The 22,549-nt window shown below is 39.7% G+C and overlaps 1 protein-coding gene across 2 annotated transcripts in view; it reads left to right on the top strand.

Moving 5' to 3' along the window:
• The window catches only part of LOC122556645 (A disintegrin and metalloproteinase with thrombospondin motifs 2-like), a 377,553-nt gene that overhangs the window by 312,968 nt on the left and 42,036 nt on the right, over positions 1–22,549 (top strand). For both annotated transcript variants that reach the window (XM_087995344.1, XM_043703613.2), the window contains exons 6-11: positions 3,372–3,528; positions 5,811–5,916; positions 10,268–10,411; positions 11,972–12,104; positions 20,357–20,470; positions 21,189–21,334. In XM_087995344.1, coding sequence (XP_087851470.1) covers positions 3,372–3,528; positions 5,811–5,916; positions 10,268–10,411; positions 11,972–12,104; positions 20,357–20,470; positions 21,189–21,334 — 800 coding nt within the window. The remainder of the gene's footprint in view (positions 1–3,371; positions 3,529–5,810; positions 5,917–10,267; positions 10,412–11,971; positions 12,105–20,356; positions 20,471–21,188; positions 21,335–22,549) is intronic.

The following is a 22,549-nucleotide window of genomic DNA, read 5'->3' as shown; positions in this document are numbered from 1 at the left end:
TGTGTATTGATTTAAGTTGATGAAAATTCATGGTGAGTCACGTGACAGTGCCTCATCTGTAAAATGTTGCTCCAACATCAGCTCTTGAGTAATTCCTGAAGTATCTGCAGTGAATCTGACATCAGTGGTGGGTAATTTGTTGGAGGGGATTCTGGCATCTAAAATTTACATGCATTTGGAGAGACAAGGACTGATTAGGAACAGTCAACATAGCTTTGCACATTGGAAAGTCACATCTCACAAACTTGATTGAGTTTTTTCAGGATGTAATCAAAGAGATTGATGAGGGAATTGTTTATATAGACTTTAGTAAAGCCTTCGATAAGGTTCCACATGGTAGACTGATGAGTAAGGTTAGGTCACTTGGGATTCAGGGAGATCTAGCCAATTGGATACAAAACTGGATTTACATAGGAGACAGAGGGTGGTCATGGAGAATTGCTTTGTAGACTGGAGGCCTGAGACCAGTGGTGTTCTGCAGGAATCAGTGCTGGGTCTACTGTTGTTTGTAATTTATAGAAATTATTTGAATGAAAAGTTAGGATGCATGGTTAGTACAGATGACACAAAAATTGATGGTATATTGTGAAGAAGGTCATCTAAGATTATAAAGGGATCTTCATTAATTGGGCCAGTGGACTGAGAAATGGCAGATAGAGTTTAATTTGGACAAATGTGAGGTATTGCATTTTGGTAAAATGAACAAGAGCAGGCCTTATACAGTCCTGGGTAATGTTTTTGAAAAGAGAAACCTAAGGATTCAGGTACATAGTTCTTTGAAAGTTGCATTGCAGGTAGACAGGGATAGGCTACTTTTGGAGTACATTGTACAGTTCTGGTCCCTCTGCTATAAGAAGGATATTATTAAATTGGCAAAGATTCAGAAAATATTTACCAGGATGTTGCCGGGAATGGAGAGTTTGAGTTATAAAAATAGGCTGGATAGGTTGGGACTTTTTTCACAAGAGCATAGGAGGTTGAGAGGTGACCTTATAGAGATTTAGAAAATCATGAGGGGTATAGATAAAGGTGAATAGCTAAGATCTTTTCCCTCGGGTGGTGGAGTTCAAAACAAGGGGGTGAGAGGAAAAGGTTTAAAAGGGACTTGAGGGGCAATTTTTTTCACACAGAATGTGGTTCATATGTGGAATGAACTGCCAGAGGAAATGTGGATACAGGTACAGTTACAATGTTTAACTGTATTGGTCAGATACAGGAAGAGGAAAGGTTGATAAGGATATGGGCCAAACACAGGCAAGTGGGACTACTTTAGTTTGGGACACTTGGTCAGTATGGATGAGTTGAATTGAAAGATCTATTTCCGTGCTGTACAACTTGACGACTCCATGACATGAATTAGGACAGACAAAGGGTTTGAAAACAACATTTTGAATATCATCATATTTCAATGGCTGTTAGTTTCAAGCCAGCATGAATGAGTGGCCATGAAGCGTAATCCTGTTAACAGTTAACTATAAGAACTCCATGTTCACCCCTTCATCCCTTAGACGCAAAAGCTCTGCTCATTTTCAGTGCATCTCCATCCAAAATGATCAGGTTAACTCTGATTACAGCAACTCTCCAGATTCTTTGTCTTTCCCTGGTGTTTTGTGAGGTAGAGATTCTGCATGGCAAGAAAGGAGAGGCAAGGGTGTAAGAAATGAAATGCTTTGAATGAATAGACTGACAGTTGTGGGGTGTCACTCACTTTGAGGGATGGGTGTGAAATGGCAATGAGAACAAGATGAGTGTCTAATGGTAGTGGATCAGATGGGCATGTGAGGAGGTGTCTTGAGAAAGACGAATGGATGGAGTTGCAAGGTGTAACCAAGAGAGAAAATGCTGGAAAATCTCAGCAGGTCTGGCAGCATCTGTAAGGAGAGAAAAGAGCTGATGTTTCGAGTCTAACTGACCCTTTGTCAAAGCTGAGTTGCAAGCTGTGTTGGTCTGAGGAATGCTGAGGAGAAAGCTAGTGATGTCAGAGCATTCCTTGGTGAGGTTATTGAAACTCTGTGGTATAGTCATAAGACTCTAAAGCTAGAGTAAGAAGCTACTGCTCACCTGCAGCTATGCCTCTGAGGCATACTTCTTAACCAGCTCACCAGAAACAAATTTCCCCTGTGGACTCGTTAACAGCCTGCAGTATGGGATATGTAGAGGAGGAGCAAGTGTCCTTCCTGCATTGAGATTCCATTGTTCAAGTTGCTGACTCTCACTTACTAATAGTAGAAAGGTTATGTTTTGTCTCTCATCGGGATCCCTTTAAACACCAAAGCTCCAAGAATCCAGGTTTGGCTTTGAGCAGGGCTACTGCTCCAATTGGTCAGAAAAGTGGCATTCTAATGCCATGGCTCAATAAAAAAGCCAAGGAAATGCCCTTTCTACAAACTTACAGGTTTTTGACATTTTGCCAGCCTTCTCTGCCAGGTACAAACATCCAAATGTGCTCACAGCCCAACTGTTTACGTGGGCTCTTTGTTTGTGGCTTCCTTCCATCCTGCCACCAAAACACTCCGCCCCTATCCCACCACAACACTCTGGGTGGCCTCAGTGTAAAAACCACTTGTGCTGCAGAGGCTGCTTTTTACAAAAAAGTCACAGAGCTTCTTTCAACTCCAAGTTTAAAGCAGTTCTTAAAGATTCAAATGAAATTTTCTAACTCTAATCTAGAAGTGGATGTTTTGCTGAGAATTGCATATGAGAGATCAAGGCATGCAATGTGTGTGAATGTTACAGTTAAATAATTGAATAGTTTAAAAAAAAAATCACATCTGGCATGTGAGATTCCAAATCAGGAGCTTAATTTCAATGGACTGAAAATTGGATCACTTCTACATGGGCAGGCATCTGCCTCTCCAAATAAATGCCCAAGCAAGTGAAGACAAACATTAACCCCATTTTTTAAAAGTGGTTTAAAGCCTCCAGGGAAACAGGAACAAAATTCAGAGAAATACTTCAGTAATCTAATTCAACTATTCCATGGAGTCATTTCAGTGCCAAAATGTATGAGAGCCATACCAAGAGTGAGAAAGAGACAGGCAGACTGGAACACTAATCAGTGCCAGACAGAAGACAGCAAGTGATGGAAAGTGGGAGGCAAACAGATTTGCAATCACACAAAGGAAGGCACACAATTAAAGAAAAATTTTGTGTGTGAATGTTACCATGGGAAATAATAAATATACAAAGCGTTTTTAAATTCAATCAAAAAATATTCAGTAAAAATGGAAGCCAAATTGCTATTAGTTCAGAAAGTAGTGCGAAATATTGCCACATATTCAACAATCTCTACCTTGAAGCATGTTCTAACCTTTACATTGTAGTCAGTTGAAATTGCACATAAATTTAAAGAGAATTGTTTTCTTTCTTAGTCCGTTACCTTAATTGAAATTGGGAACCCCTCACAAAGTTTGGAGAATGTGTGCCGATGGGCTTACTCCCAGCAGAAGTCTGATACAAGCCATGCAGAATATCATGATCATGCCATCTTTCTGACAAGGCAGGACTTTGGACCATCAGGAATGCAAGGTACTGTATTCCATTCAGATTGGGTGCATAGTTTTATCCTGTTCTTAAGCATACTTATTGATAAATGATTGAGGGAACATATTTCATAGTCTATGGCATGCTATTTTCAAGTCTGATGTTTTAAAAGTACAGGATGGTATGGGGACATGCTTCCCCAGGTGGATCCATTGAACATTGGGCCCCAGATCTCACTTATTTCAGAATGGTGAGCTGCAGTTACATGCTGAGTATCCACAACAACTTACCCACAAAAACTATTATGCGTTTGGGCTATTGACGGTGCACTGTACAAGAGGAGAGGCCGATTTGGGAGGGTGCAATGGGCAACTAGGAGAGGAAGGCAGTCAGGAGTAGAGGCAATCAGGAAAAGTGGAATTGAGATTGTGTTTGGAGGAAGATTGAGGGAAGGGTGAGGGCAGGACAATGATTAAGAGGGCATTGGTTAGCAGTGGTCAGCAGTCAATTGTAATAATGTTGTCATGCGTTTCTTGACTCAACACTTCACCAAGTTTTCTCTAAACTTGCTTTTTTCGATGGCATCCACTGGTTAGGCAACATATGGATCTTATCTTCCTAATTGCAGCCAGATGTATTCAGGGCAAACCGATTTGTAAAGCAGGCATTAAAAATGCAAAGGGACAGATGTGTCTTTTGGTGGCTGTATAGATATGGCAACAGCCAGCAGTCTGCATAAATTCTAACACAAACAAAGGATGTTCCACCAGTAGCCACATTTGATTCTGCCCAGTACTAAGGGCAGAAATCTCTGAGTGTGTTTCAATAGGTCACTCAAATCAGTTCAAAGGTCAGTGATCAGCAGTTGGCTCAGTCTATCAGTCAGTGAAAGGAAGTCCGAGAAGTTGGTTCCATGGAGCTAACTGCTGATAGCCTGTTGATGGAGCAAATGATAGCCAATAGGCAGTATTGTCACTCAGGACAGCTAAGAGCACTGGAATTATACCAGTGGTTAGATGCTGAAGCATAGTCTTGTGAAGTCTATTGGGATACATCCTTGAAGTCAGTTCAGCTGGAAAAGAGGACTGAGGGCGCTGGGAGCTCAGGAAATATCAGGTGAGCACCAGCTTGATGAAAGCTCATAAAAAGCTGAAATGGTAGCAGTAATTAGGCATTGGCAAGCAGTCTCAGGAATTTTGGGAATGAAGCCTTGGAAGAAACATAAATCTAGGGAAGTGAGCAGTTGTTGTTGAATGAGTTCCAACGCTAGATCTTAAATGAAATATTGGCACTCTTGTGAAAGTTTGAATGAGATTTGGTGACAGTTTCCATAAAGTCTTGGAGTGTTGCTGAGAATTCTTGACCACATCTGCAATTTGATGTGTTCTCTGAGATATTCAGCTTTGGTTTGTCTGCCTCACATTCATTCTGGATGTCAGAGTATAGATTGTATTAATTCATAGATTATCTTATTATGCCAACTTGTACAGTCAGTTTTATTTTGTTTGTTCAAAACTGAGGTCATACAACCTTATTCTGTTCAGACGTACATGACACCTCAAACTTCACCAAATTTAAGCAAAACGTTATTGGTCCCTAACCAGATTGTAACATAAATTTCATGATCTTATTCTAGATTATTCGAAGATGGTGATTTCCATCTCTAAATATGTGCTTGCAAGTCAACCATCATGTTGGACACTTTGATGTCCACTTTATCGCTATACATTACTATTAGCTAATTGCTTAACTATTCCAGATACTAAATCACTGTCTCGTAGTGCAGAACAGTAGTTGGTATAATACATAAGGCCATTTATGTTTCTTGAAAATGCAACACAATGGATATAAATGATAAAAATGGAATTAATTCATGAAATTTTAGCAATTTTTATTCATAGTAATTTTCTAACTTTATAATTAAGATGCTAGATTTTAATATTTAGTGTTTTCTCAACTTATAAGCAAAATATACATTATTGTTATCTTATAAATTTTAAGCTGTCCAGAACACCTGGTTTACCAATGGGATTTAAAATAATGGGTTTTGCTTGTGTTAGTTTTTAGTTTTGCTTTGGCAAAAGTCTTCTTAGATTAGATGTATCATTTTACAGATTAAAATAGAATCAAGTATCTTTGGTCTTTAGACAATATAAATTGCACATCTAGTGGTGATAACTATGTTAATGCACACATTGTGTGTAAATTTAGGAGTAAAGTCTTATTTATCAATGCTGAAGTAAGAAAAAAACACAATTGATGTTTTTCAATATTGATTATATGTTTTTTAAATGCATTCTTCTCTGATTATTTTCTGTCTTTTGCAGGTTATGCCCCAGTTACAGGTATGTGCCATCCAGTCCGAAGTTGCACCCTGAACCATGAAGATGGCTTTTCATCCGCATTTGTAGTTGCTCATGAAACTGGTCATGTGTAAGTGTCAAATCTAATGGTTCAAAAACAAGCATATGATACCATCAAGAAGAACACTGTGTTAAATATTAGAATATTAGGCATCATGCAGCAACTTTTATGCAGACAGACATTGAATGGTACTTTATCATGGAAAGAAATGTAAAGGAACTGATCTTGAGTCATGAAGGGAGAGTTGGGAAAGAAGAAAGAAAGAACAAAAGACAAAAAGAAAGAAAGGATGAATAACTGACTGAATGAACAAAATTCTGATAAATCTTAAAGATGGATGGGAACGTCTAGAGAATCAGAGAGGGTTTGTATGTAGGTGCAAAAATTGGGACTGAGCTACAGATTCTTTCATAGTTGTCACAATCAAGGGTTGGGATCGTATAAAAGGCAAGAACCAGGGGACTACCCAAGGTGAAGGAAGAAGCAAGGCCGAAAGACATTAAAATGTAAATCATTAACTTTATCATGGACAGAAAGCCAGGCAGGGAGTGATGAGCAAGTAGGACTGGATGCTGGTCAGGATATAAGCAGTGGGATTATAAGAAGTTTGGAAGCATGGACAGCTTGTACGACATTATTGAAAACATGAGTGCAGAGACGTCAGGGCAATAGATAAAGATTTCAGCAGCAGTAGTGGAGGCTAGGGTTGATGGAGACCGTGCGTAACACTGCTAAGGTGGATGCAAAATTCTAATCTACTGTTGTCATATTCATTTTAGGCAGCCCCTCAGGAGAGAGGGGCTCAGGAGATTTTCCTCCACTCTGGTGTTATAGGTCATAAGATGACTAATTACAGTAATCCAAGGTTGGATCCACACAGATGGGGTAGATGGTGTTTGAGGAGAAGCTTGGTTTCTGCACGCTCCTTCTGCTGTTTGTGCTAGACTTCCACCAGGGGCATGAGATTGTTAGCTCCTTTATGGATGTTTCTATTCTAGTTTGAGGGTTTTGGGGCAAGAGATTCCCTGAGTTGATGAAGATATTACATTTTTTAGGAGGCTTTGAGGATATCCTTGACATTTTTCCACTGCCTTCCTGGAAACTATTTGCCCTGATGAGGCTTGGTGTAGAAAGCTTCTTTAGGAAGTTTCAGGCCCGTGGGTGATGTGACCTGTCCTATGCAACTGACGACACTAATCATTGCCTTACTATTTGAGGATAGTGGCCTGAGAAAGGACATTGATATTGATGTGATTAATCTGACATTGGATTTTCAAGGATTTTGCAGAAACATCCTGGTGATATTTATTTAGGGATTTGAGGTGACTACAGTACGTTGTGCATATCTCCCACACAAGAAGGGCAGATAGATCTACCCCCTAATAGACCATACACTTGGTTCCAGGTTTGAAGTCTTTGTCATCAAATTTGCAGTTTTAAAGGCAACCAAAGATTGTGCTGACACAGTAGAAGTGATGATGAATATTGTTTTTGATGTCTGCCTGCATTGACAGGAGACTGTTTACTCTTTTACTACCTGTCTCTTTGGCCTTGACTCCACGCTTTCATTTATTACCTCTCTCAAATTTGATCACTTGTCCCATTATTTCATTGAAAATCCTGTCTACATCCCTAGTTATCTGGTTTACAAGTTCAGGTGGAGTTTGCCACATCAGTACAGATCCCACTTTTCCCAATACTGGTGCCACTGCCCGTGAACCAGAACCCATCAGCCTTTGATGTCTGGCTCCAAGACTTGTTGAAACTCACTGGCAAGACCCCATTAGGTTACATGCAGAAATATTTGAAAGCCCAGTATGTTAGTATTTGTATAGGTTTCTTTTTCTCCAACAATTTCATTTAAGTAAGTATTGAAATGCAAGTGCATGATGTGATAGAAGCTATGTATTTTTCAGTGTTTGCAGTACCCCTTGCAATACCAAGTTCAACTGGTTCGGCTTCCTGTGGGTCAGCAGGATGCTGGTAGTAGAGTTTTGCCATCTGCAGCTAGCACGCTTGCAGCCAAATTACAACATACCAACTGTTACACTTGTTGCTGATTCTGGCTGAGGTTAAAGTATCAGCTAACATGGACCTCACATATAGATCAAACTGTTGCTTGGATCAGTAAATTTCGCACTCCATCTCATCTCCCACGTTACAGTTGCTTGAAGGAAATGACTAACCTTTATATAGTACCACTCAGGATGTCCTAAAACACTTGACAGCTAATTAAGTGAACAGGCACAGGAAAGCAGCATCTATAAAGAGAGAAAGCAGAATTATTACTTCAGGCCAAACTCCGAGTACATCAGAATATTTCTGATGTTTAGGGAAAATGTAACCTCCAACTTGCACATAGCAAAGTCCTACAAACAGCAATCAGATGATGACCTGTCAGTTTAGTAATTTTAGTTGACTCAGACACTGGAAAACTCCTGTCTTTGGATCATGCCATGAGATCGTTCTCATTCCCCTGTGAGGACAGGCAGGGTTTTGCTTTAACAACTGGTCTGTAATTTGGCGTGTCCAATAGCATTCCCACAGTACAACACTGAAGTATCACTCTGGTTTATATATTTAAGTGTCTAGGGTAGGGTTTTAATCCATGGATTCCTGCCTCGGAGGTGAGAATGGTATCATTAAGCTGGGCTGATACAAAGGAGAATCCAGAGACTCTTGTTGTCTCCATGAGGAAAAAGGTGAGCTACCTGTCTGCCTGGCAGCATACCCTAGTAGATCTTGGGAATCGGGGAGGCAACCTTGAGGAAGGGGTTAATTAGGAGAAAATTGTGCATGGATGAACGGTCAGCAATGATATTCAGGATTGCTGTGAAAAGATCTTCTAGGCCCTCATATTAAGTATTTTCTTTCATTTGGTGATTCCAGTGGCCATTTGATAACAGCTAGTCAGACCCAACATAGGCAAGTATCCCACTTTCAAGAAGGGGTTTCAGACAAGCAATAGGCTTTCTCTTTGCACATGTAAAGGACAGATACCTGTTGCTCTGGGAATAGTAGGATGGGAATGGAGTCAGGCATGAGAAATGCCTTAAGGGATGGGTAGGTAGTTAATAATGTGCGTTTCCTGAGACCATTAGGTCTCATTGTTAAAATCCCTCCAGAAAGTTGAATGTGACTCACACTTAGTCAACAAAAACAGAAGATTCAGGCGATCATTTTTATCATTTCAATTTTTCAGTGACTGTTTTAATGATGGTACTTAGTTTTGCCTCTTGATTAAACACATAAGCCCCATTTTTAAATCCTAGACTGGAAGCACCAAGGTTAAAGAATTTCCAGCTGCACAAACCTGACGTTTTAAAAGGGGTTGCTTGCACTACTTCCCCAACGCCCCCCCCCCCTTCAGTTGGGCTGGTGGGCGGTTGCGGGGATGCAGACTGCATTCAGAACTGGGCCAGAGCTGCCCAGGAAGAACTGCAGAGGCTGCCATTTATCATGGCACATGGCACATAAATCATTCCTCAATCCTGAACCCCAAACACTTCCCATGCTCCATCCATGCCATTTAATGTCCTCTACTTATCCTCTATGGCCCCATAGTCCTCCTATGCCCATCTTCCCATGCCTCATGGCCCTTAGATTCCTACATCAGCTTCATGCCTACTCCAGCCCAGGCACCCATCCTGTGCACCTACTGTGCCAACTCATCTGGTAGCCAAAAATTCCCATGCATACAGGAGAAAAAATAAAGTTCATTATCATAGACTGCACTTAGTTGGGATAAGCACATTCAATCAGATTTTGACAGATCTTGAGACTACTGGACACTTACTTACAGATCATAACAGGATCTTGATGTGCCTTGACAGGTTTGACAACTCTTGATAGGTTTGTAAAAATATTGTCACTTCTGTTTTAACAGGTTTGTCAGGTCTGCCTCCACTGCCTCCCCCCACAACCCTCTCCCCACAAAGGATACTTTTTTCCAGTGTTCCCAATACACAAAAGAGGACCTGGGCCCTCTCCAAAGGATGCCTGTCTCCACCCCCAAAGGTGTCCTGGGACCATGTCCATGGGGGTCGGGAAGCATACTTCTCCAAAGCAGTACTCTAGCTCTCCAAAAGACATACCTAGTTCTTGATTGGTCTGTCCTGTGTACTTTGAGTTCCTTACAACTGGGTTACTAAAATGGAATTTAAAAGGTGACAGATGATCCTTTTAATGCTCGCCATCTCCGTGAACTGTACAGGTGTGTAACCCACCCTGACTGCTTTCCCATGCCTGCAAAATTAGGAATTGGTGTGTTTCGGGGAGGGACTTGTGATTTTGGGCTTTTTTGGCCATTTTTGCCACTGTGAAGAGCTCTTCTAATGGAAGAATTAAAAACAATGGTACAAGCTCAACTTCTTATTCTATTGTAGCAATCACTTAATTATCTGTGTTTTCAAACTTCTAGGTTAGGCATGGAACATGATGGCCAAGGCAATCACTGTGGTGATGAGATCAAAATGGGAAGTATCATGGCACCATTGGTTCAAGCTGCATTCCATCGTTTCCATTGGTCTCGTTGTAGTCAACAGGAGCTGAGCCGATATTTGCAGTAAGTGGGAGATTGTTGTGGTCTCAAAATGGATAAAGTAGCAGATGTATGACCTTCCTCCAGTCAAATACAGAGGGTTCAGTAAATCTAGCCCAGCATTACTTATAATGTTCTTTTTGAAACAAATGTTATGCATTTTCCTGATCAAAAATATTTCAGAGAGATTTTATTTACAATTAGCATTGCTTTCCTGTTCTTTATCATTACCTTCATAACAATGTTACCTTCTGGCAGAGAAACAAGTGCAAGCATCTGATTTTCTGTTTTGTCTTTTTAATTGTGTTCCCAGAAAGAGATCATAGAGAGAAAGGAAAATAATACAAAAAAAGAAGCTTTCACAAGCATTTAGCTACTGTTCCTTCCTGACTGGTTGGACCATATCCTGTAATTCCCTATTTAACCTTTTGTGGAGCAGTATAGGCTGAAGAACAGTGATGGTTTACGGGGAGGTCAAAAGCCATACAAGAGCATAAAAGGCACATGATCCGAATTTTGGTCAGAGATTGGTTTCAAGGAATGACTTAAGTGAGGAGAAGATAGAGAGGCCAAGAGGTTCAAGGACAGAATTCTGGATGTTAGAGGCTAATGGTGAAAGTGTGATGGTGGTGAAACCAATGTTCAGAGGCATAACAGGCCAGGCTTGGTGCAGTGCTGAGATATTGGAGGTGATGGTTACAAATTTCTGGCAATCTGAGGTCATAGTGCAATTTGAAAACAAGAATGAGAATTTAAAATTGAGATGAACAATGTAAACCTTTGGACAGCTTGATCATTGGGTTCATATCTGTTGATCAAGATCCTTAGCCAACGTTGGGTTCTTCCACTGAGTCCCAAATTTGACTATCAAGACAAAAAGACTCCACTTTAATATAAAACCATTGTAAGTGTACACCTTTTGAAGAAATTACATTTTACCATTGACATCGTAGACATTGCAACCTGTTACGTTTCTTAATGCTATCACGGAAAGTGCAAGCCTTACCTTGTTTATTAGGAGGAAGTGAGGACTGCAGATGTTGGAGATCAGAGTCGAAAAGTGTGACGCTGGAAAAGCACAGCAGGTCAGGCAGCATCCTTGATTCTCCTGCTCCTCGAATGCTGCCTGACCTGCTGTGCTTTGCCTTGTTTAGTGTACATTAAATTGATTGTGGGATGTTGAGCTATTGTTTTGGCCTGCTCAGTGAAGAGGAGTGACAGGAACCACTAAGGTAGAGCCAGGGCAGTTGGAATACCTTTCTCATTAAATCACATATCCCTACTAAGGCATAAAAGAAATATGCAGTTCAGGTTCTCAAGGCCTGTAAACCATGCCCACTCAGTAGCGCCACTGAAATCTGCCTTAATTACAATCACTGACTTGTACGGGCAAGTAAGATCCTCCTGGGAGCTGGCATTGTACATGTGATAATCCAAGCTAATACTGAGGAAGAGCAGGACGTGGAGAATCCTGGCCATGTTATCATTATTGCTCAGGGTATAAATCATAAAATGGATATTTCACATCTTTTGGCTGAGAATGACTTTGAAAATAAATTGTTTGAAAATATGTTTTCTTTGCAGTTCATATGACTGTCTACGTGATGATCCATTTGAACATGACTGGCCATTGTTGCCACAACTTCCAGGCATTAACTACTCTATGAATGAACAATGTCGCTTTGACTTTGGACAGGGCTATATGATGTGCACAGCAGTAAGTGTGATCAAAGCTCTTTCAGACCTACACCGCATGCATCAGATACATGCCATATTTAGGGTAGAGTTTCTATGGACACTACTTTCTTTCTGCAACTGATGCAGAACACTCAATGATCTACTGCTAACAAAAGATTGAAGGAAACCACTTTTAAAGTTCTATAAACTTATCAATATCTATATATACCATTTATAAACACACCTGCATGAAATTGTAAAATAATCTAAGGCTTCAAATTAGGATAAACAAACTAAAGCATTTTGAAAATCTTGCCTTTTCTTACTGTTATTTATGTTATCTTGTTCTAGTCAGTGTGTTTAAATCAGTAAAATTGTAGTTGTATCCAAATACCATGTCAACTATTTGACCCAGTTTCTTGAAATTTTCCTCCATTGACAGGCCCGATAAAATTGGCAATATATGGAGAACCTAGGGAGCATTTCAATCTATCATAGTTCTCCACTAAAGATTTGCAAAAACTTTGAAATTCCTTGCACAAAACAGGATAAAATGTTTGAAATATGAAGCATTACGCAAATTGGTGGATAGTATTTTCTGAATATACAATGTTAAAAACTACAGTATGGTTTGATTTTATTGGCAAGTTGTTGCTCACATTCAAAACCTTGCCTAAAATGTATTTATAATGTTATGATCTCAGATGAGATCAGTAACGTAAAAGCATCTGAAATCCTAGTTATTTACTTCAAGAATGAAGTCACAAGGTACCATGGTTTGACACAAAATATATTTTGCTGTATGAGAGTCAAATTAACAAACCATATATATATACTTGGGTAACCACCTATTCTATAGAGCCCAGAATTAACGACAAGCCTGAATTTACAAGCAAATTATAGTCAATTATAAACCTTAAATCCCACATTAAATGTAGGTACAACTAAGACAGATCTTACAAATTGCCTAGGAAGCCTATTCAACACACGTATCATTAATCTCAGTCACAAAGTCCTTCAAACATGTCTTACTCATAAAGAATTTCAGTTCCTTGTAAAGTTTTGTCTGCTCCTTCGTCAACAGCAGCCCACAACCAATCGAAACATGGATAGAGTTTTAACCAAAAAAAAAGCACACGTCTGCTAAATCTCCTGAACTCTGTTCATGATTGTCTAGATAGTGAATATTATTTTCATATACTGGAGACAACTTCAGCAACACAATACTTGCCACTTCATAGCTGCCAGCTCTAGGTTAGTCTTCTTCAGTCTCCCTGTACCACAAACTGGGATCATCACGTGAGCTCTGATCGTTTTATGTTCTTAAGTATGGTTTCAACAAGCTTCGGTCTCCCCAGAAATCCTGCTTCCATCTCCGTTTCAATTAGTTTCCTTAGAAACTGGAAACTTCAGTTTCCTTTCTCAGTCAAGGTCTGTCTGAAAAGATACAAGATTTGAAACCATATTGAGAGTGAAATTCACGTTAGAATATTTTGTGGCTAAATCTATTAGGGCAGTGGATAGTCTTGGATAATAGCATGCAGTTGGTTGAGTGATTAATTGGAGAGGTTCCTAGACTGTGAAATTTTAGGCAATGGCACTCCAGTTTCTAATTATGAGAACATAAATGTTTTGCAGCACATTTCATAAAAAAGATCATTGCATTAATTTTTTCAGTATAGAGTTGAAAATAATCAAATTTCCTTCATAGTTTAGCAAATCTAAACAAATAATACGGTTCTGGTCCAGTTGGCAGCCTTGTCTCAAGATTCGAGTACTGATTCTTTTTCTAAGGTTACATCCTGCTTTCTGAAAAACATAAAAGAACTGCTAAGCATGCACAGTGCTTTTGTATCAGTGCAGTACATTTTGAAGAAAACCAAAGAGCCTGACTTTGAGATGTCAGTACTTTATCATTCAATTATTTGTGAAGATAGATTAACTATAAGAAGAACTCAAATTGCACCTGCATTACGCTATGTCCCATTAAGAAGTAGGAACTACAATGGGGCCAGAATACCAAGTGTGCTCTAGATTGTTCCTAACTTGTGCATGCTTTCCTGAAGAGTATACATTGTGAGCCCATCACCATTGCCTTTCTGGATAGGAACCTTTAATGGAACAGCACCAAGAAAGTACAAAACTGCAATGAATCTACACACAATTACATGTCTGAAAGACACCTAGTCACAAGGAACAAATTCATTTCACTTCAAAACTGTCAAGTTGTACTGTTATAAGTGTGCATTTCTGACAAGACTATAACTGTGATGACTCTTCATTACAAACTTGTATACAATATAAAATTCATTTTGAACAAAATTTAGCAAAGTGTAGTCTGTATAATTGTGAGCTGGGTTATTTTTTGACATCAATATCCTTCAGCAATTTTCTTTCTGCACACATTTTAAATGAGCATAAATGATTCTGTGCATAAGCTTAATGAGCTGACTATAATTAAAAGCCATTATTATATAATTATCCAATTCTTCAAAACCTTGTGTTGTTTTGATGTGAGGATACTGCTGTGGCTCATTTTGGGAGCAAGTTCAAATTATGCCTGTCAATTTTATAAAGTGCTAACATTAAAAGTATTTGATATTGTTATGACCAGATGAAGAGAGGAAGTCAACATAATCATTTGCAACAAATATTTTAAAATTTTTGATACACAGCTATCACACTTAAATTAGAATATAATTGGCTAGAAAATGAAACAGCAAATTCCCAAACCCCTTTGAAAAATAATAAAATCATGATGCCAAACGTATAAACAAATACTCTCAGTAATGGTGACCATGGCATGAAATCTCACCTGAATCACTCATGTCCTTTAGGGAAGGAAATCTGCAATCCTTACCTGGTCTGGCCTACAGGTAACTCCATACCCACCACAGTGTGATTGATTCTTAACTGCTCTCTCTATGGCATTCAAGGATGGATAATAAGTGTTGCCTTTGCCAGTGAAGGTCATTTCCCCTCAACAATTTTTTAAAAGTTTTAAAAGAAGATTATGGACAGAGAGAATAAAAGTTATGCAGTTTAAAAATCTTTGGAGCCCTTAAAACATTAGAATCTGAGAGCACTGCTGTTTAATTGATGACTGGTATTCTTAGCAGTGGCAAATATTGTAAATAAATTCGAGTTCTCGATGAATAATTGTTTCCCCAATATACATTTTACCTGAGTGTTGTTTTCCGTGATAATAAGTGAACCATAAGACCGTAAGATAGAGGAGCAGAATTAGGCCATTCAGCCCATCGGCACGGCTCCACCTTTCAATTATGGCTGATATGTTTCTCAATCCCACTCTGCTGCCTTCCCCCCCAACCTATGATTCCCTTACCAATCCAGAACCTTTTTATCTCTGCCTTATTTACACTCAATGACTTGGCCTACATTGCCCTCTGTGGCAATGAGTTCCATAGATTAACCATGCTCTGACTGAAAGAAATTATCCTCGTCTCAGTTCTAAAAGGTTGTCTCTTCACTCTGAGGCTGTCCCCTGAGGTCTTAGTCTTTCTTACTAGTGGAACCATCTTCTCTCTGACCATCTATCCAGGCCTCTCAATAATCTATAAGTTTCAATCGAATTCTCCTTCATTCCCCCTTGAGTATATACCCAGAGTCCTCAACCATTCATCGTATGACAAGCCCCTCATCCACAAGATCATTTTTGTAAACCTCCTCGTGAGCCCCTCTAAGAGCCAGAATGTCCATTCTTAGGAGGTTCACCAGGTTGATTCAAGGGATGAAAGGGCTGTCTTACGAGGAGCGGTTGAATAGCTTGGGCTCGTACTCACTAGAGTTGAGAAGAATGAGGGGGTATCTGATTGATGTATATAAAATGCTAAAGGGGTTTGATAAGATGGATGTTGAACAGCTGTTCCCCCTTGTGGAACAGTCTCAAACCACAGGTCATAGACATAGAGTGAGAGAAGATTGGTTCAACACTGAGATGAGGAGAATCTACCTCTCTCAGAGGAATCTGTGGAATTCAGTGTCCCATAGTGAAGTGGAGGTAGAATGAATCAACAGGTTCAATAAAGAAATAGATATGTTTCTGATAAAAAGCGGGTGAAAGGGCTATGTGCTGCAGGCAGGAAAGTAGATTTGAGACCAGGATAAGATCAGCCATGATCATGTTAAATGGTGGAGAGGACTCAAAGGGCTGAATTGCTTAGTCCTGTTTCTAATTCCTATGTTCTTATACAGTGCCCAAAACTGTTCATGTCTGCTTGGGGGAAGCACCACTGCCTCACATCACCAGGAGCCCAGGTTTGATTCCAGCCTTGGGTGACCATCTATGTGGAGTTTGCACATTCTCCCAGTGTCTACGTGGGTTTCCTTCGGGTGCTCCGGTTTCCTCCTACAGTCCAAAGATGTGCAGGTTAGGTGGATTGGCCATGCTGAACTGCCCACAGTGTTCAGGGATATGCAAGTCAGGTGGATTAACCTTGGTAAATTAGGGGTTACACCAATAGGATGGATTAGGGTGGGATGCTCTTCAGAGGGTTGGTGCAGACTTGATGGGCTGAATGGCCGTTTTCTGCACTGGTGGGATTCTATGATAATATTCTAAATGCACTTTGACCAGTGTCTTAATAAGTCTCAATAGTACATCCTTACTCTTGTATTCTAGCACTGTTGAAATGGATGCTAACATTGCATTTGCCTTCCTAACTGTCACCTGAATCTGCATGTTATCCTAAAGAGAATCTTGAACTAGGGCTCCCAAGTCCCTTTGTGCTTGAGATTTCTGAAGCCTTTCCCCATTTAGAATATAGTCTCTACCTCTATTCTTTGTATCAAAATGCATTACCTCCCACTTTCCTACATTGTATTTCATCTGCCCCTTCCCTGCCCAGTCTCCAAGCCTGTCCAAATCATTCAGCAGCCTCCCCACTTTCTCAGCACTATCTGTCCATACACCTATCTTTGTGTCATCTGCAAACCTAACAACAATCCCTCAGTTCCTTTGTCTAGAAATGTTAATATCTAGAAACCTTTGTCTATTCATGTTAATGTATAACATGAATAGAATACCAAAGCAGACGCCTGTGTAACTCCACTAGATTTAGATTTAGATTTTTTTTATTGTCACATGTACTCATGCAAAAGTACAGTGGAAAGTGAATAATGTCACCATAATGGCACCATCTTAGGTACAGAATCATAAGAGCAAGGGAGAAAGAAAGAACAAAGTTAACGAGCCTTTAACTTTGATATTCATGTCATCATTGTTGATAGGATTAGTGCCAGAAGATTGGAGGATAGCAAATGTTGTTCCTTTGTTTAAGATGGGGAGTTAGGAGCCTTACTTTGTTTGTGGGTAAGGTGATGGAAAAGGTTATAAGAGATAGGATTTATAATCATCTGGAAAGTAATAATTTGATTAGGAATAGTCAACATGGTTTTGTGAAGGTAGGTTGTGCCTAACTAACCTTATTGAGTTCTTTGAGAAGGTGACAAAACAGGTGGATGAAGGTAAAGCAGTTGATGTGGTTTATGTGGCCTTTAGTAAGGATTTTGATAAGGTTCGACATGGTAAGCTATTGCACAAAATACAGAGTTTCGGGATTGAAGGTGATTTAGCGGTTTGGATCAGAAATTGGCTAGCTGAAAGAAGACAGAGGGTAATGGTTGATGGGAAATGTTCATCCTGGAGCTCCATTACCTGTGGTGTGCTGCAAAGATCTGTTTTGGGGCTGGTGCTGTTTGTCATTTTTATAAATGATCTGGATGTTGGGTGTAGAAGGATGGGTTAGTAAATTTTCTGATGACACTAAGGTAGGCAGAGTTGTGAATAGTGCCAAAGGATGTTGGGGGTTACAGAGGGACATAGATAACATGCAGAGCTGGGCTGAGAAATGGCAAATGGAGTTTAATGTGGAAAAGTGTGAGGTAGTTCACATCAGAAGAAGTAACAGGAATGCAGAGTACTGGGCTAATGTTCAAATTCTTGGCAGAGTAGATGAATAGAGAGATCTCTGTGTTCAGGTCCATAAATCCCTGAAAGTTACCACCCAGGTTGATATGGTTGTTAAGAAGGCATATAGTGTGTTGATGTTTATTGGTAGGGCGATTGAATTTCGGAGCCACGAGGTCATGCTGCAGCTGTACAAGACACTGGTAAGGCCACTCCTGGAATATTGCTTACAGTTCTGGTCACTGCATTGTAGGAAGGCTGTAGAAACTTTGTACAGGCTTCAGAGGAGATTTACTAGGATGCTGCCTGATATGGAAGGAAGGTCTTATGAGGAAAAGCTGATGGAACTGAGACTAGTTTCATTGGAGAGAAGAAGTTTGGGAAGTGACTCAATCGAGACGTATGAAATAATCAGCGGGTTAGATAGGGTGGACAGTGAGAGCCTTTTTTCCTCTGATGGTGAAGGTTAATACGAGGGGACATAGCTTTAAATTGAGGGTTGATAGATTTAGGATAGATATCAGGGGTAGTTTCTTTACTCAGAGTAGTAGGGGTATGGAACGGCCTGTCTGCAACACGAGTAGACTCGCCAAAGTTAAGGGCATTTAAATGAGCATTGGACATACATATGTATAATAATGGAACGGTGTGGGTTAGGTGGGCATCAGATTAATTTCACAGGTTTCACAGGGCCTGTACTGCGCTGTAACATTACAGTAATTCTTAACAGTAAGTAGAAAAGTAAAGAAATAAAGGTAAAAGTCAAACATCACAGGTTTTCAGAAGTGCTTAGCCACGCTGGGACTGGATTTCCTACAGGGACTCGATCTCCTCTTAGTCATGCTTCTCCACTCAGTCCATTCCAGTAGTCACCTGCTCTCATCTTGCCTTCTGTCAGTCAGCCAATCCCCTATCCTTGCCCCAGTTACTCAGCCCTATTTTTAACCAGGCCTTTCCAAGTATTCTCCAATTTCATCCTGAATAATGGACTCAAATCTCATCAATGACCAAGGGCAGGCTAATTGGCCGGGAGTGTCCTTGTCTTCTGCCTCCCTCCCTTCTTAAATAGAAGTGTTACTTTTCTCTATTCTATTTCTCAAAAGTAGCTGTCCAAATATAATTCAGGGTGTATTTATGAGTCTAACTTCATTATATTTCCAAGCAGCCAACCAACTGCCCAGCAATTCCTTTCCCAATATATTAAATTATGATATGAGTGTGAATAAAACAGGGAATATACATTTGAATCATAGAATCCCTGCAATGTGGAAACAGGCCTTTCGACCCACCAAATCCACACCATCCCTCCGAAGAGTAACCTACTCAGACCCATTCTTCGACTCTATTATCCTATATTTACCCTTGACTAATGCACCTAACCTACACATCCCTGAAGACTATGGGCAAGTTAGCATGGCCAAGTCACCTAACCTGCACATCTTTGGATTGTGGGAGGAAACCAGAGCACCGGAGGAAACCCACGCAGACATGGGGAAAATGTGCAAACGCCACACAGACAGTCGCCAGAGGTTGGCATTGAACCCGGGCCAAGATTAGAGTGGTGCTGGAAAAGCACAGCAGGTCAGGCAGCATCCGAAGAGCAGGAAAATTGATATTTCGGGCAGGAGCCCTTCTTCAGGAATTGAACCTGGGTCCCTGGTGCTGTGAGGCAGCAGTGCTAGTCACTGTGCTGCCTATTTGACATTAACTCAGTCACTTGGTATTGATGGCTTTGGATCAAAATTGTAATTTTTGTAGATAGTTTTCAACATGAGCATTATGAATCTTGCCTCAGTGTCTGATCAGGTGACCATTGCAGCCATTTTAGATCCCTGTGTAATCCTTTTTTAAAAACACATCGGTCTACAAAACAGGTATAACAATTAGATGATAGAAGTTAAGATTTGATTGTCCATTTTTTACTCCTGTTGAAGCAGTATTTAAATTCCTCTATGAACTTGCAATTAGTGACAATTGTTACAGCGCATTTGATGATAGCTAGAATATAAATTAAGGACTATAATTTAGCAAGTTTTGAATGATCTGCTGAGTAAATCCACCATGACATTATCCTGAATGTATATGTTAAATATCTAAAAATTGTGCAGATTTTTATTTCTGTTACATGAAAATCCTTCAGTCAATGTCTTTTGCAATATTATACCGTCTTTTACTTTCAGAAAAAATGCGCATGGAAGTTTGCATCCTTAGATTACCAAAGAAAAATTATCACTCATAGTTAAGTACATTATAAAAGTCATGAAACCATCTTCAATTTTTTTTAATGTGCAATTTTATATTATGTAGCAACATTTAGCAGAAATGTATTAGCATCCTAAGCACTCTTCCATTTGTGGTTTCAGTTTCGTACCTTTGATCCCTGCAAGCAGCTGTGGTGTAGTCATCCTGACAATCCATACTTCTGCAAAACCAAAAAAGGTCCTCCACTGGATGGGACAATGTGTACTCCTGGCAAGGTAAAGTCATATATCCAGTCGTATTAACCTAGCTCTATGTTTTTCTTTTATATATGGTCCTATTTAGTTTTCTCAGACAGTAGCAGACATTTTGCAATTCCTAAGGAGTTATTTCAGATACTCTGTTTGGAAAATGTAACTTTGAATTCAAACTGAGTGTGATGAATACATGATCATAACAAGTGACAAGATAACAAGAAACAGGGAATAGCTGCGGCCAATGTTCAAACAACTCATTAGCACTATTTCTTTCAGTTTTTACAGTAGATATGGGCAATTTCATTGCTGTGTAATGCAGTAAGAATGACGCATCTTAACTCAAGAATGCAATGTCAGAACAGATTTCTATGATCTTCATCACTTAACATAATCCAGTGAGATTATGCTGAGAGCAGGAAAGTAATTTCATGACACGAACATGCTCGAGTCTGTGAGTGATAGCAAACCTTCAAGTTTGTAATTAATATCTGAACCCTGAGGTGAAATTACTTAAAATGACTCCTGTTTACTGTTAATTTTTTTTCTACTAAGCACTTTGAGTTTATGTAGTATGTTATAGTTTCACTTTGTTATTACTATTGACCTCTTTATTTTTTGCTAGCAGCAGATATTGTTGTTGTACACATCCAGGGTGTCGAGTTCATTTAAAAATGTGATATTCTGAAGGGAGGAAATGAAAAGTTATGGCTAAGTTGTGTAATTTCATTTTGCTTTCTAGCATTGCTTTAAAGGGCACTGCATCTGGCTGACTCCTGACATATTAAGACACGATGGAAACTGGGGGACATGGAGCAAGTTTGGATCTTGCTCTCGAACTTGTGGAACTGGTGTACGTTTCCGGACACGCCAGTGTGATAACCCATTGTAAGTAGGTTTTGATATAAATGATTAGTTACATTTTATCATTGAGTGTGATTGATGCAAAATTGAAATTATTGATTTACAATAAAACCTACTTCTCCTCTGTGTAGAAGTCACCAATGCCATTTTTTGATCCAGCTCAAAAACTACTTGCAATAGAAATTGTTACATGAAATAGATAACTGAATTTTGTTTTAGTTATCTTACATGATTTGTGATACTATTTCCAGTCTACAGAGTAAAACTACTCAATGATTCATTAATTTGCCCTGATTTTTGCAGTTGGCAACAAAGTGATAACATTTGCCTTTGACCATGAAGGAAGCTGCCCATAAAAACCTAGCTATTTCTGTGGCACTGATTTCATCTTTCCTAACTTTAGCATCATCAAGAAGGATAAACAGCCAATCACAGTATAATACACACACAGCAAACAGGCTAGAAAGCAAAAGCACATATTTTCCTTTACATTTTATTAATTTTATAAGGAGTGAAATAATTGATTAGGCCAAAAAAGTTGTAATTGAAATTAGAATTAGTTTTATTGTCACATGTACTCACATAAAATCATAGAATCATAGAGATGTATATGTGGTCCAATTCATACATGTCGACCAGAAATCCTAAATAAATCTAGTCCCATTCGCCAGCACTTGGCCCATATCCTTCTAAACCCGTCCTATTCATATACCATCCAGATGCCTTTTAAATGTTGTAGTTGTGCCAGCCTCCACAACTTCCTCTGGCAGCTCATTCCATAGATACGTCACCTGCTGCGTGAAAACGTTGCCCCTTACATCTCTTCTAAATCATTCCCCTCTCACTTTATACCAAGCCCTCTCGTTCCGGATTCCCCCACTCCAGGGAACTGTTACTGCATCCATTCCCCTCATGATTTTATAAACCTCTATAAGGTCACCCCTCAGCCTCCGACACTCCAGGCTATTCAGCCTCTCCTTATAGCTTAAACCTTCCAACCCTGGAAACATCCTTGTAAATCTTTTCTGAACCCTTGCAAGCTTCACAACATCCTTCCTACAGCAGGGAGACCAAAATTGCACAGAGTATTCCAATAGTGGCCTAACCAATTTCCTTTACAGCCGCGACATGACTTCCCAACTGCTGTACTCAATGCACTGAGCAATAAAGTCCAGCATACCATAAGTAGTGTAAAAGGTCTACAATTGCCACTTATGGCACCACTTTAAATACCAAGAT

This window comes from Chiloscyllium plagiosum, unplaced genomic scaffold, assembly GCF_037043375.1.
Source record: "Chiloscyllium plagiosum isolate Xiang-an unplaced genomic scaffold, Cpla_swu_hap1 HiC_scaffold_16, whole genome shotgun sequence".
Classification (NCBI taxonomy): domain Eukaryota; kingdom Metazoa; phylum Chordata; class Chondrichthyes; order Orectolobiformes; family Hemiscylliidae; genus Chiloscyllium; species Chiloscyllium plagiosum.
This window is presented reverse-complemented; position numbering and strand designations above follow the sequence as displayed.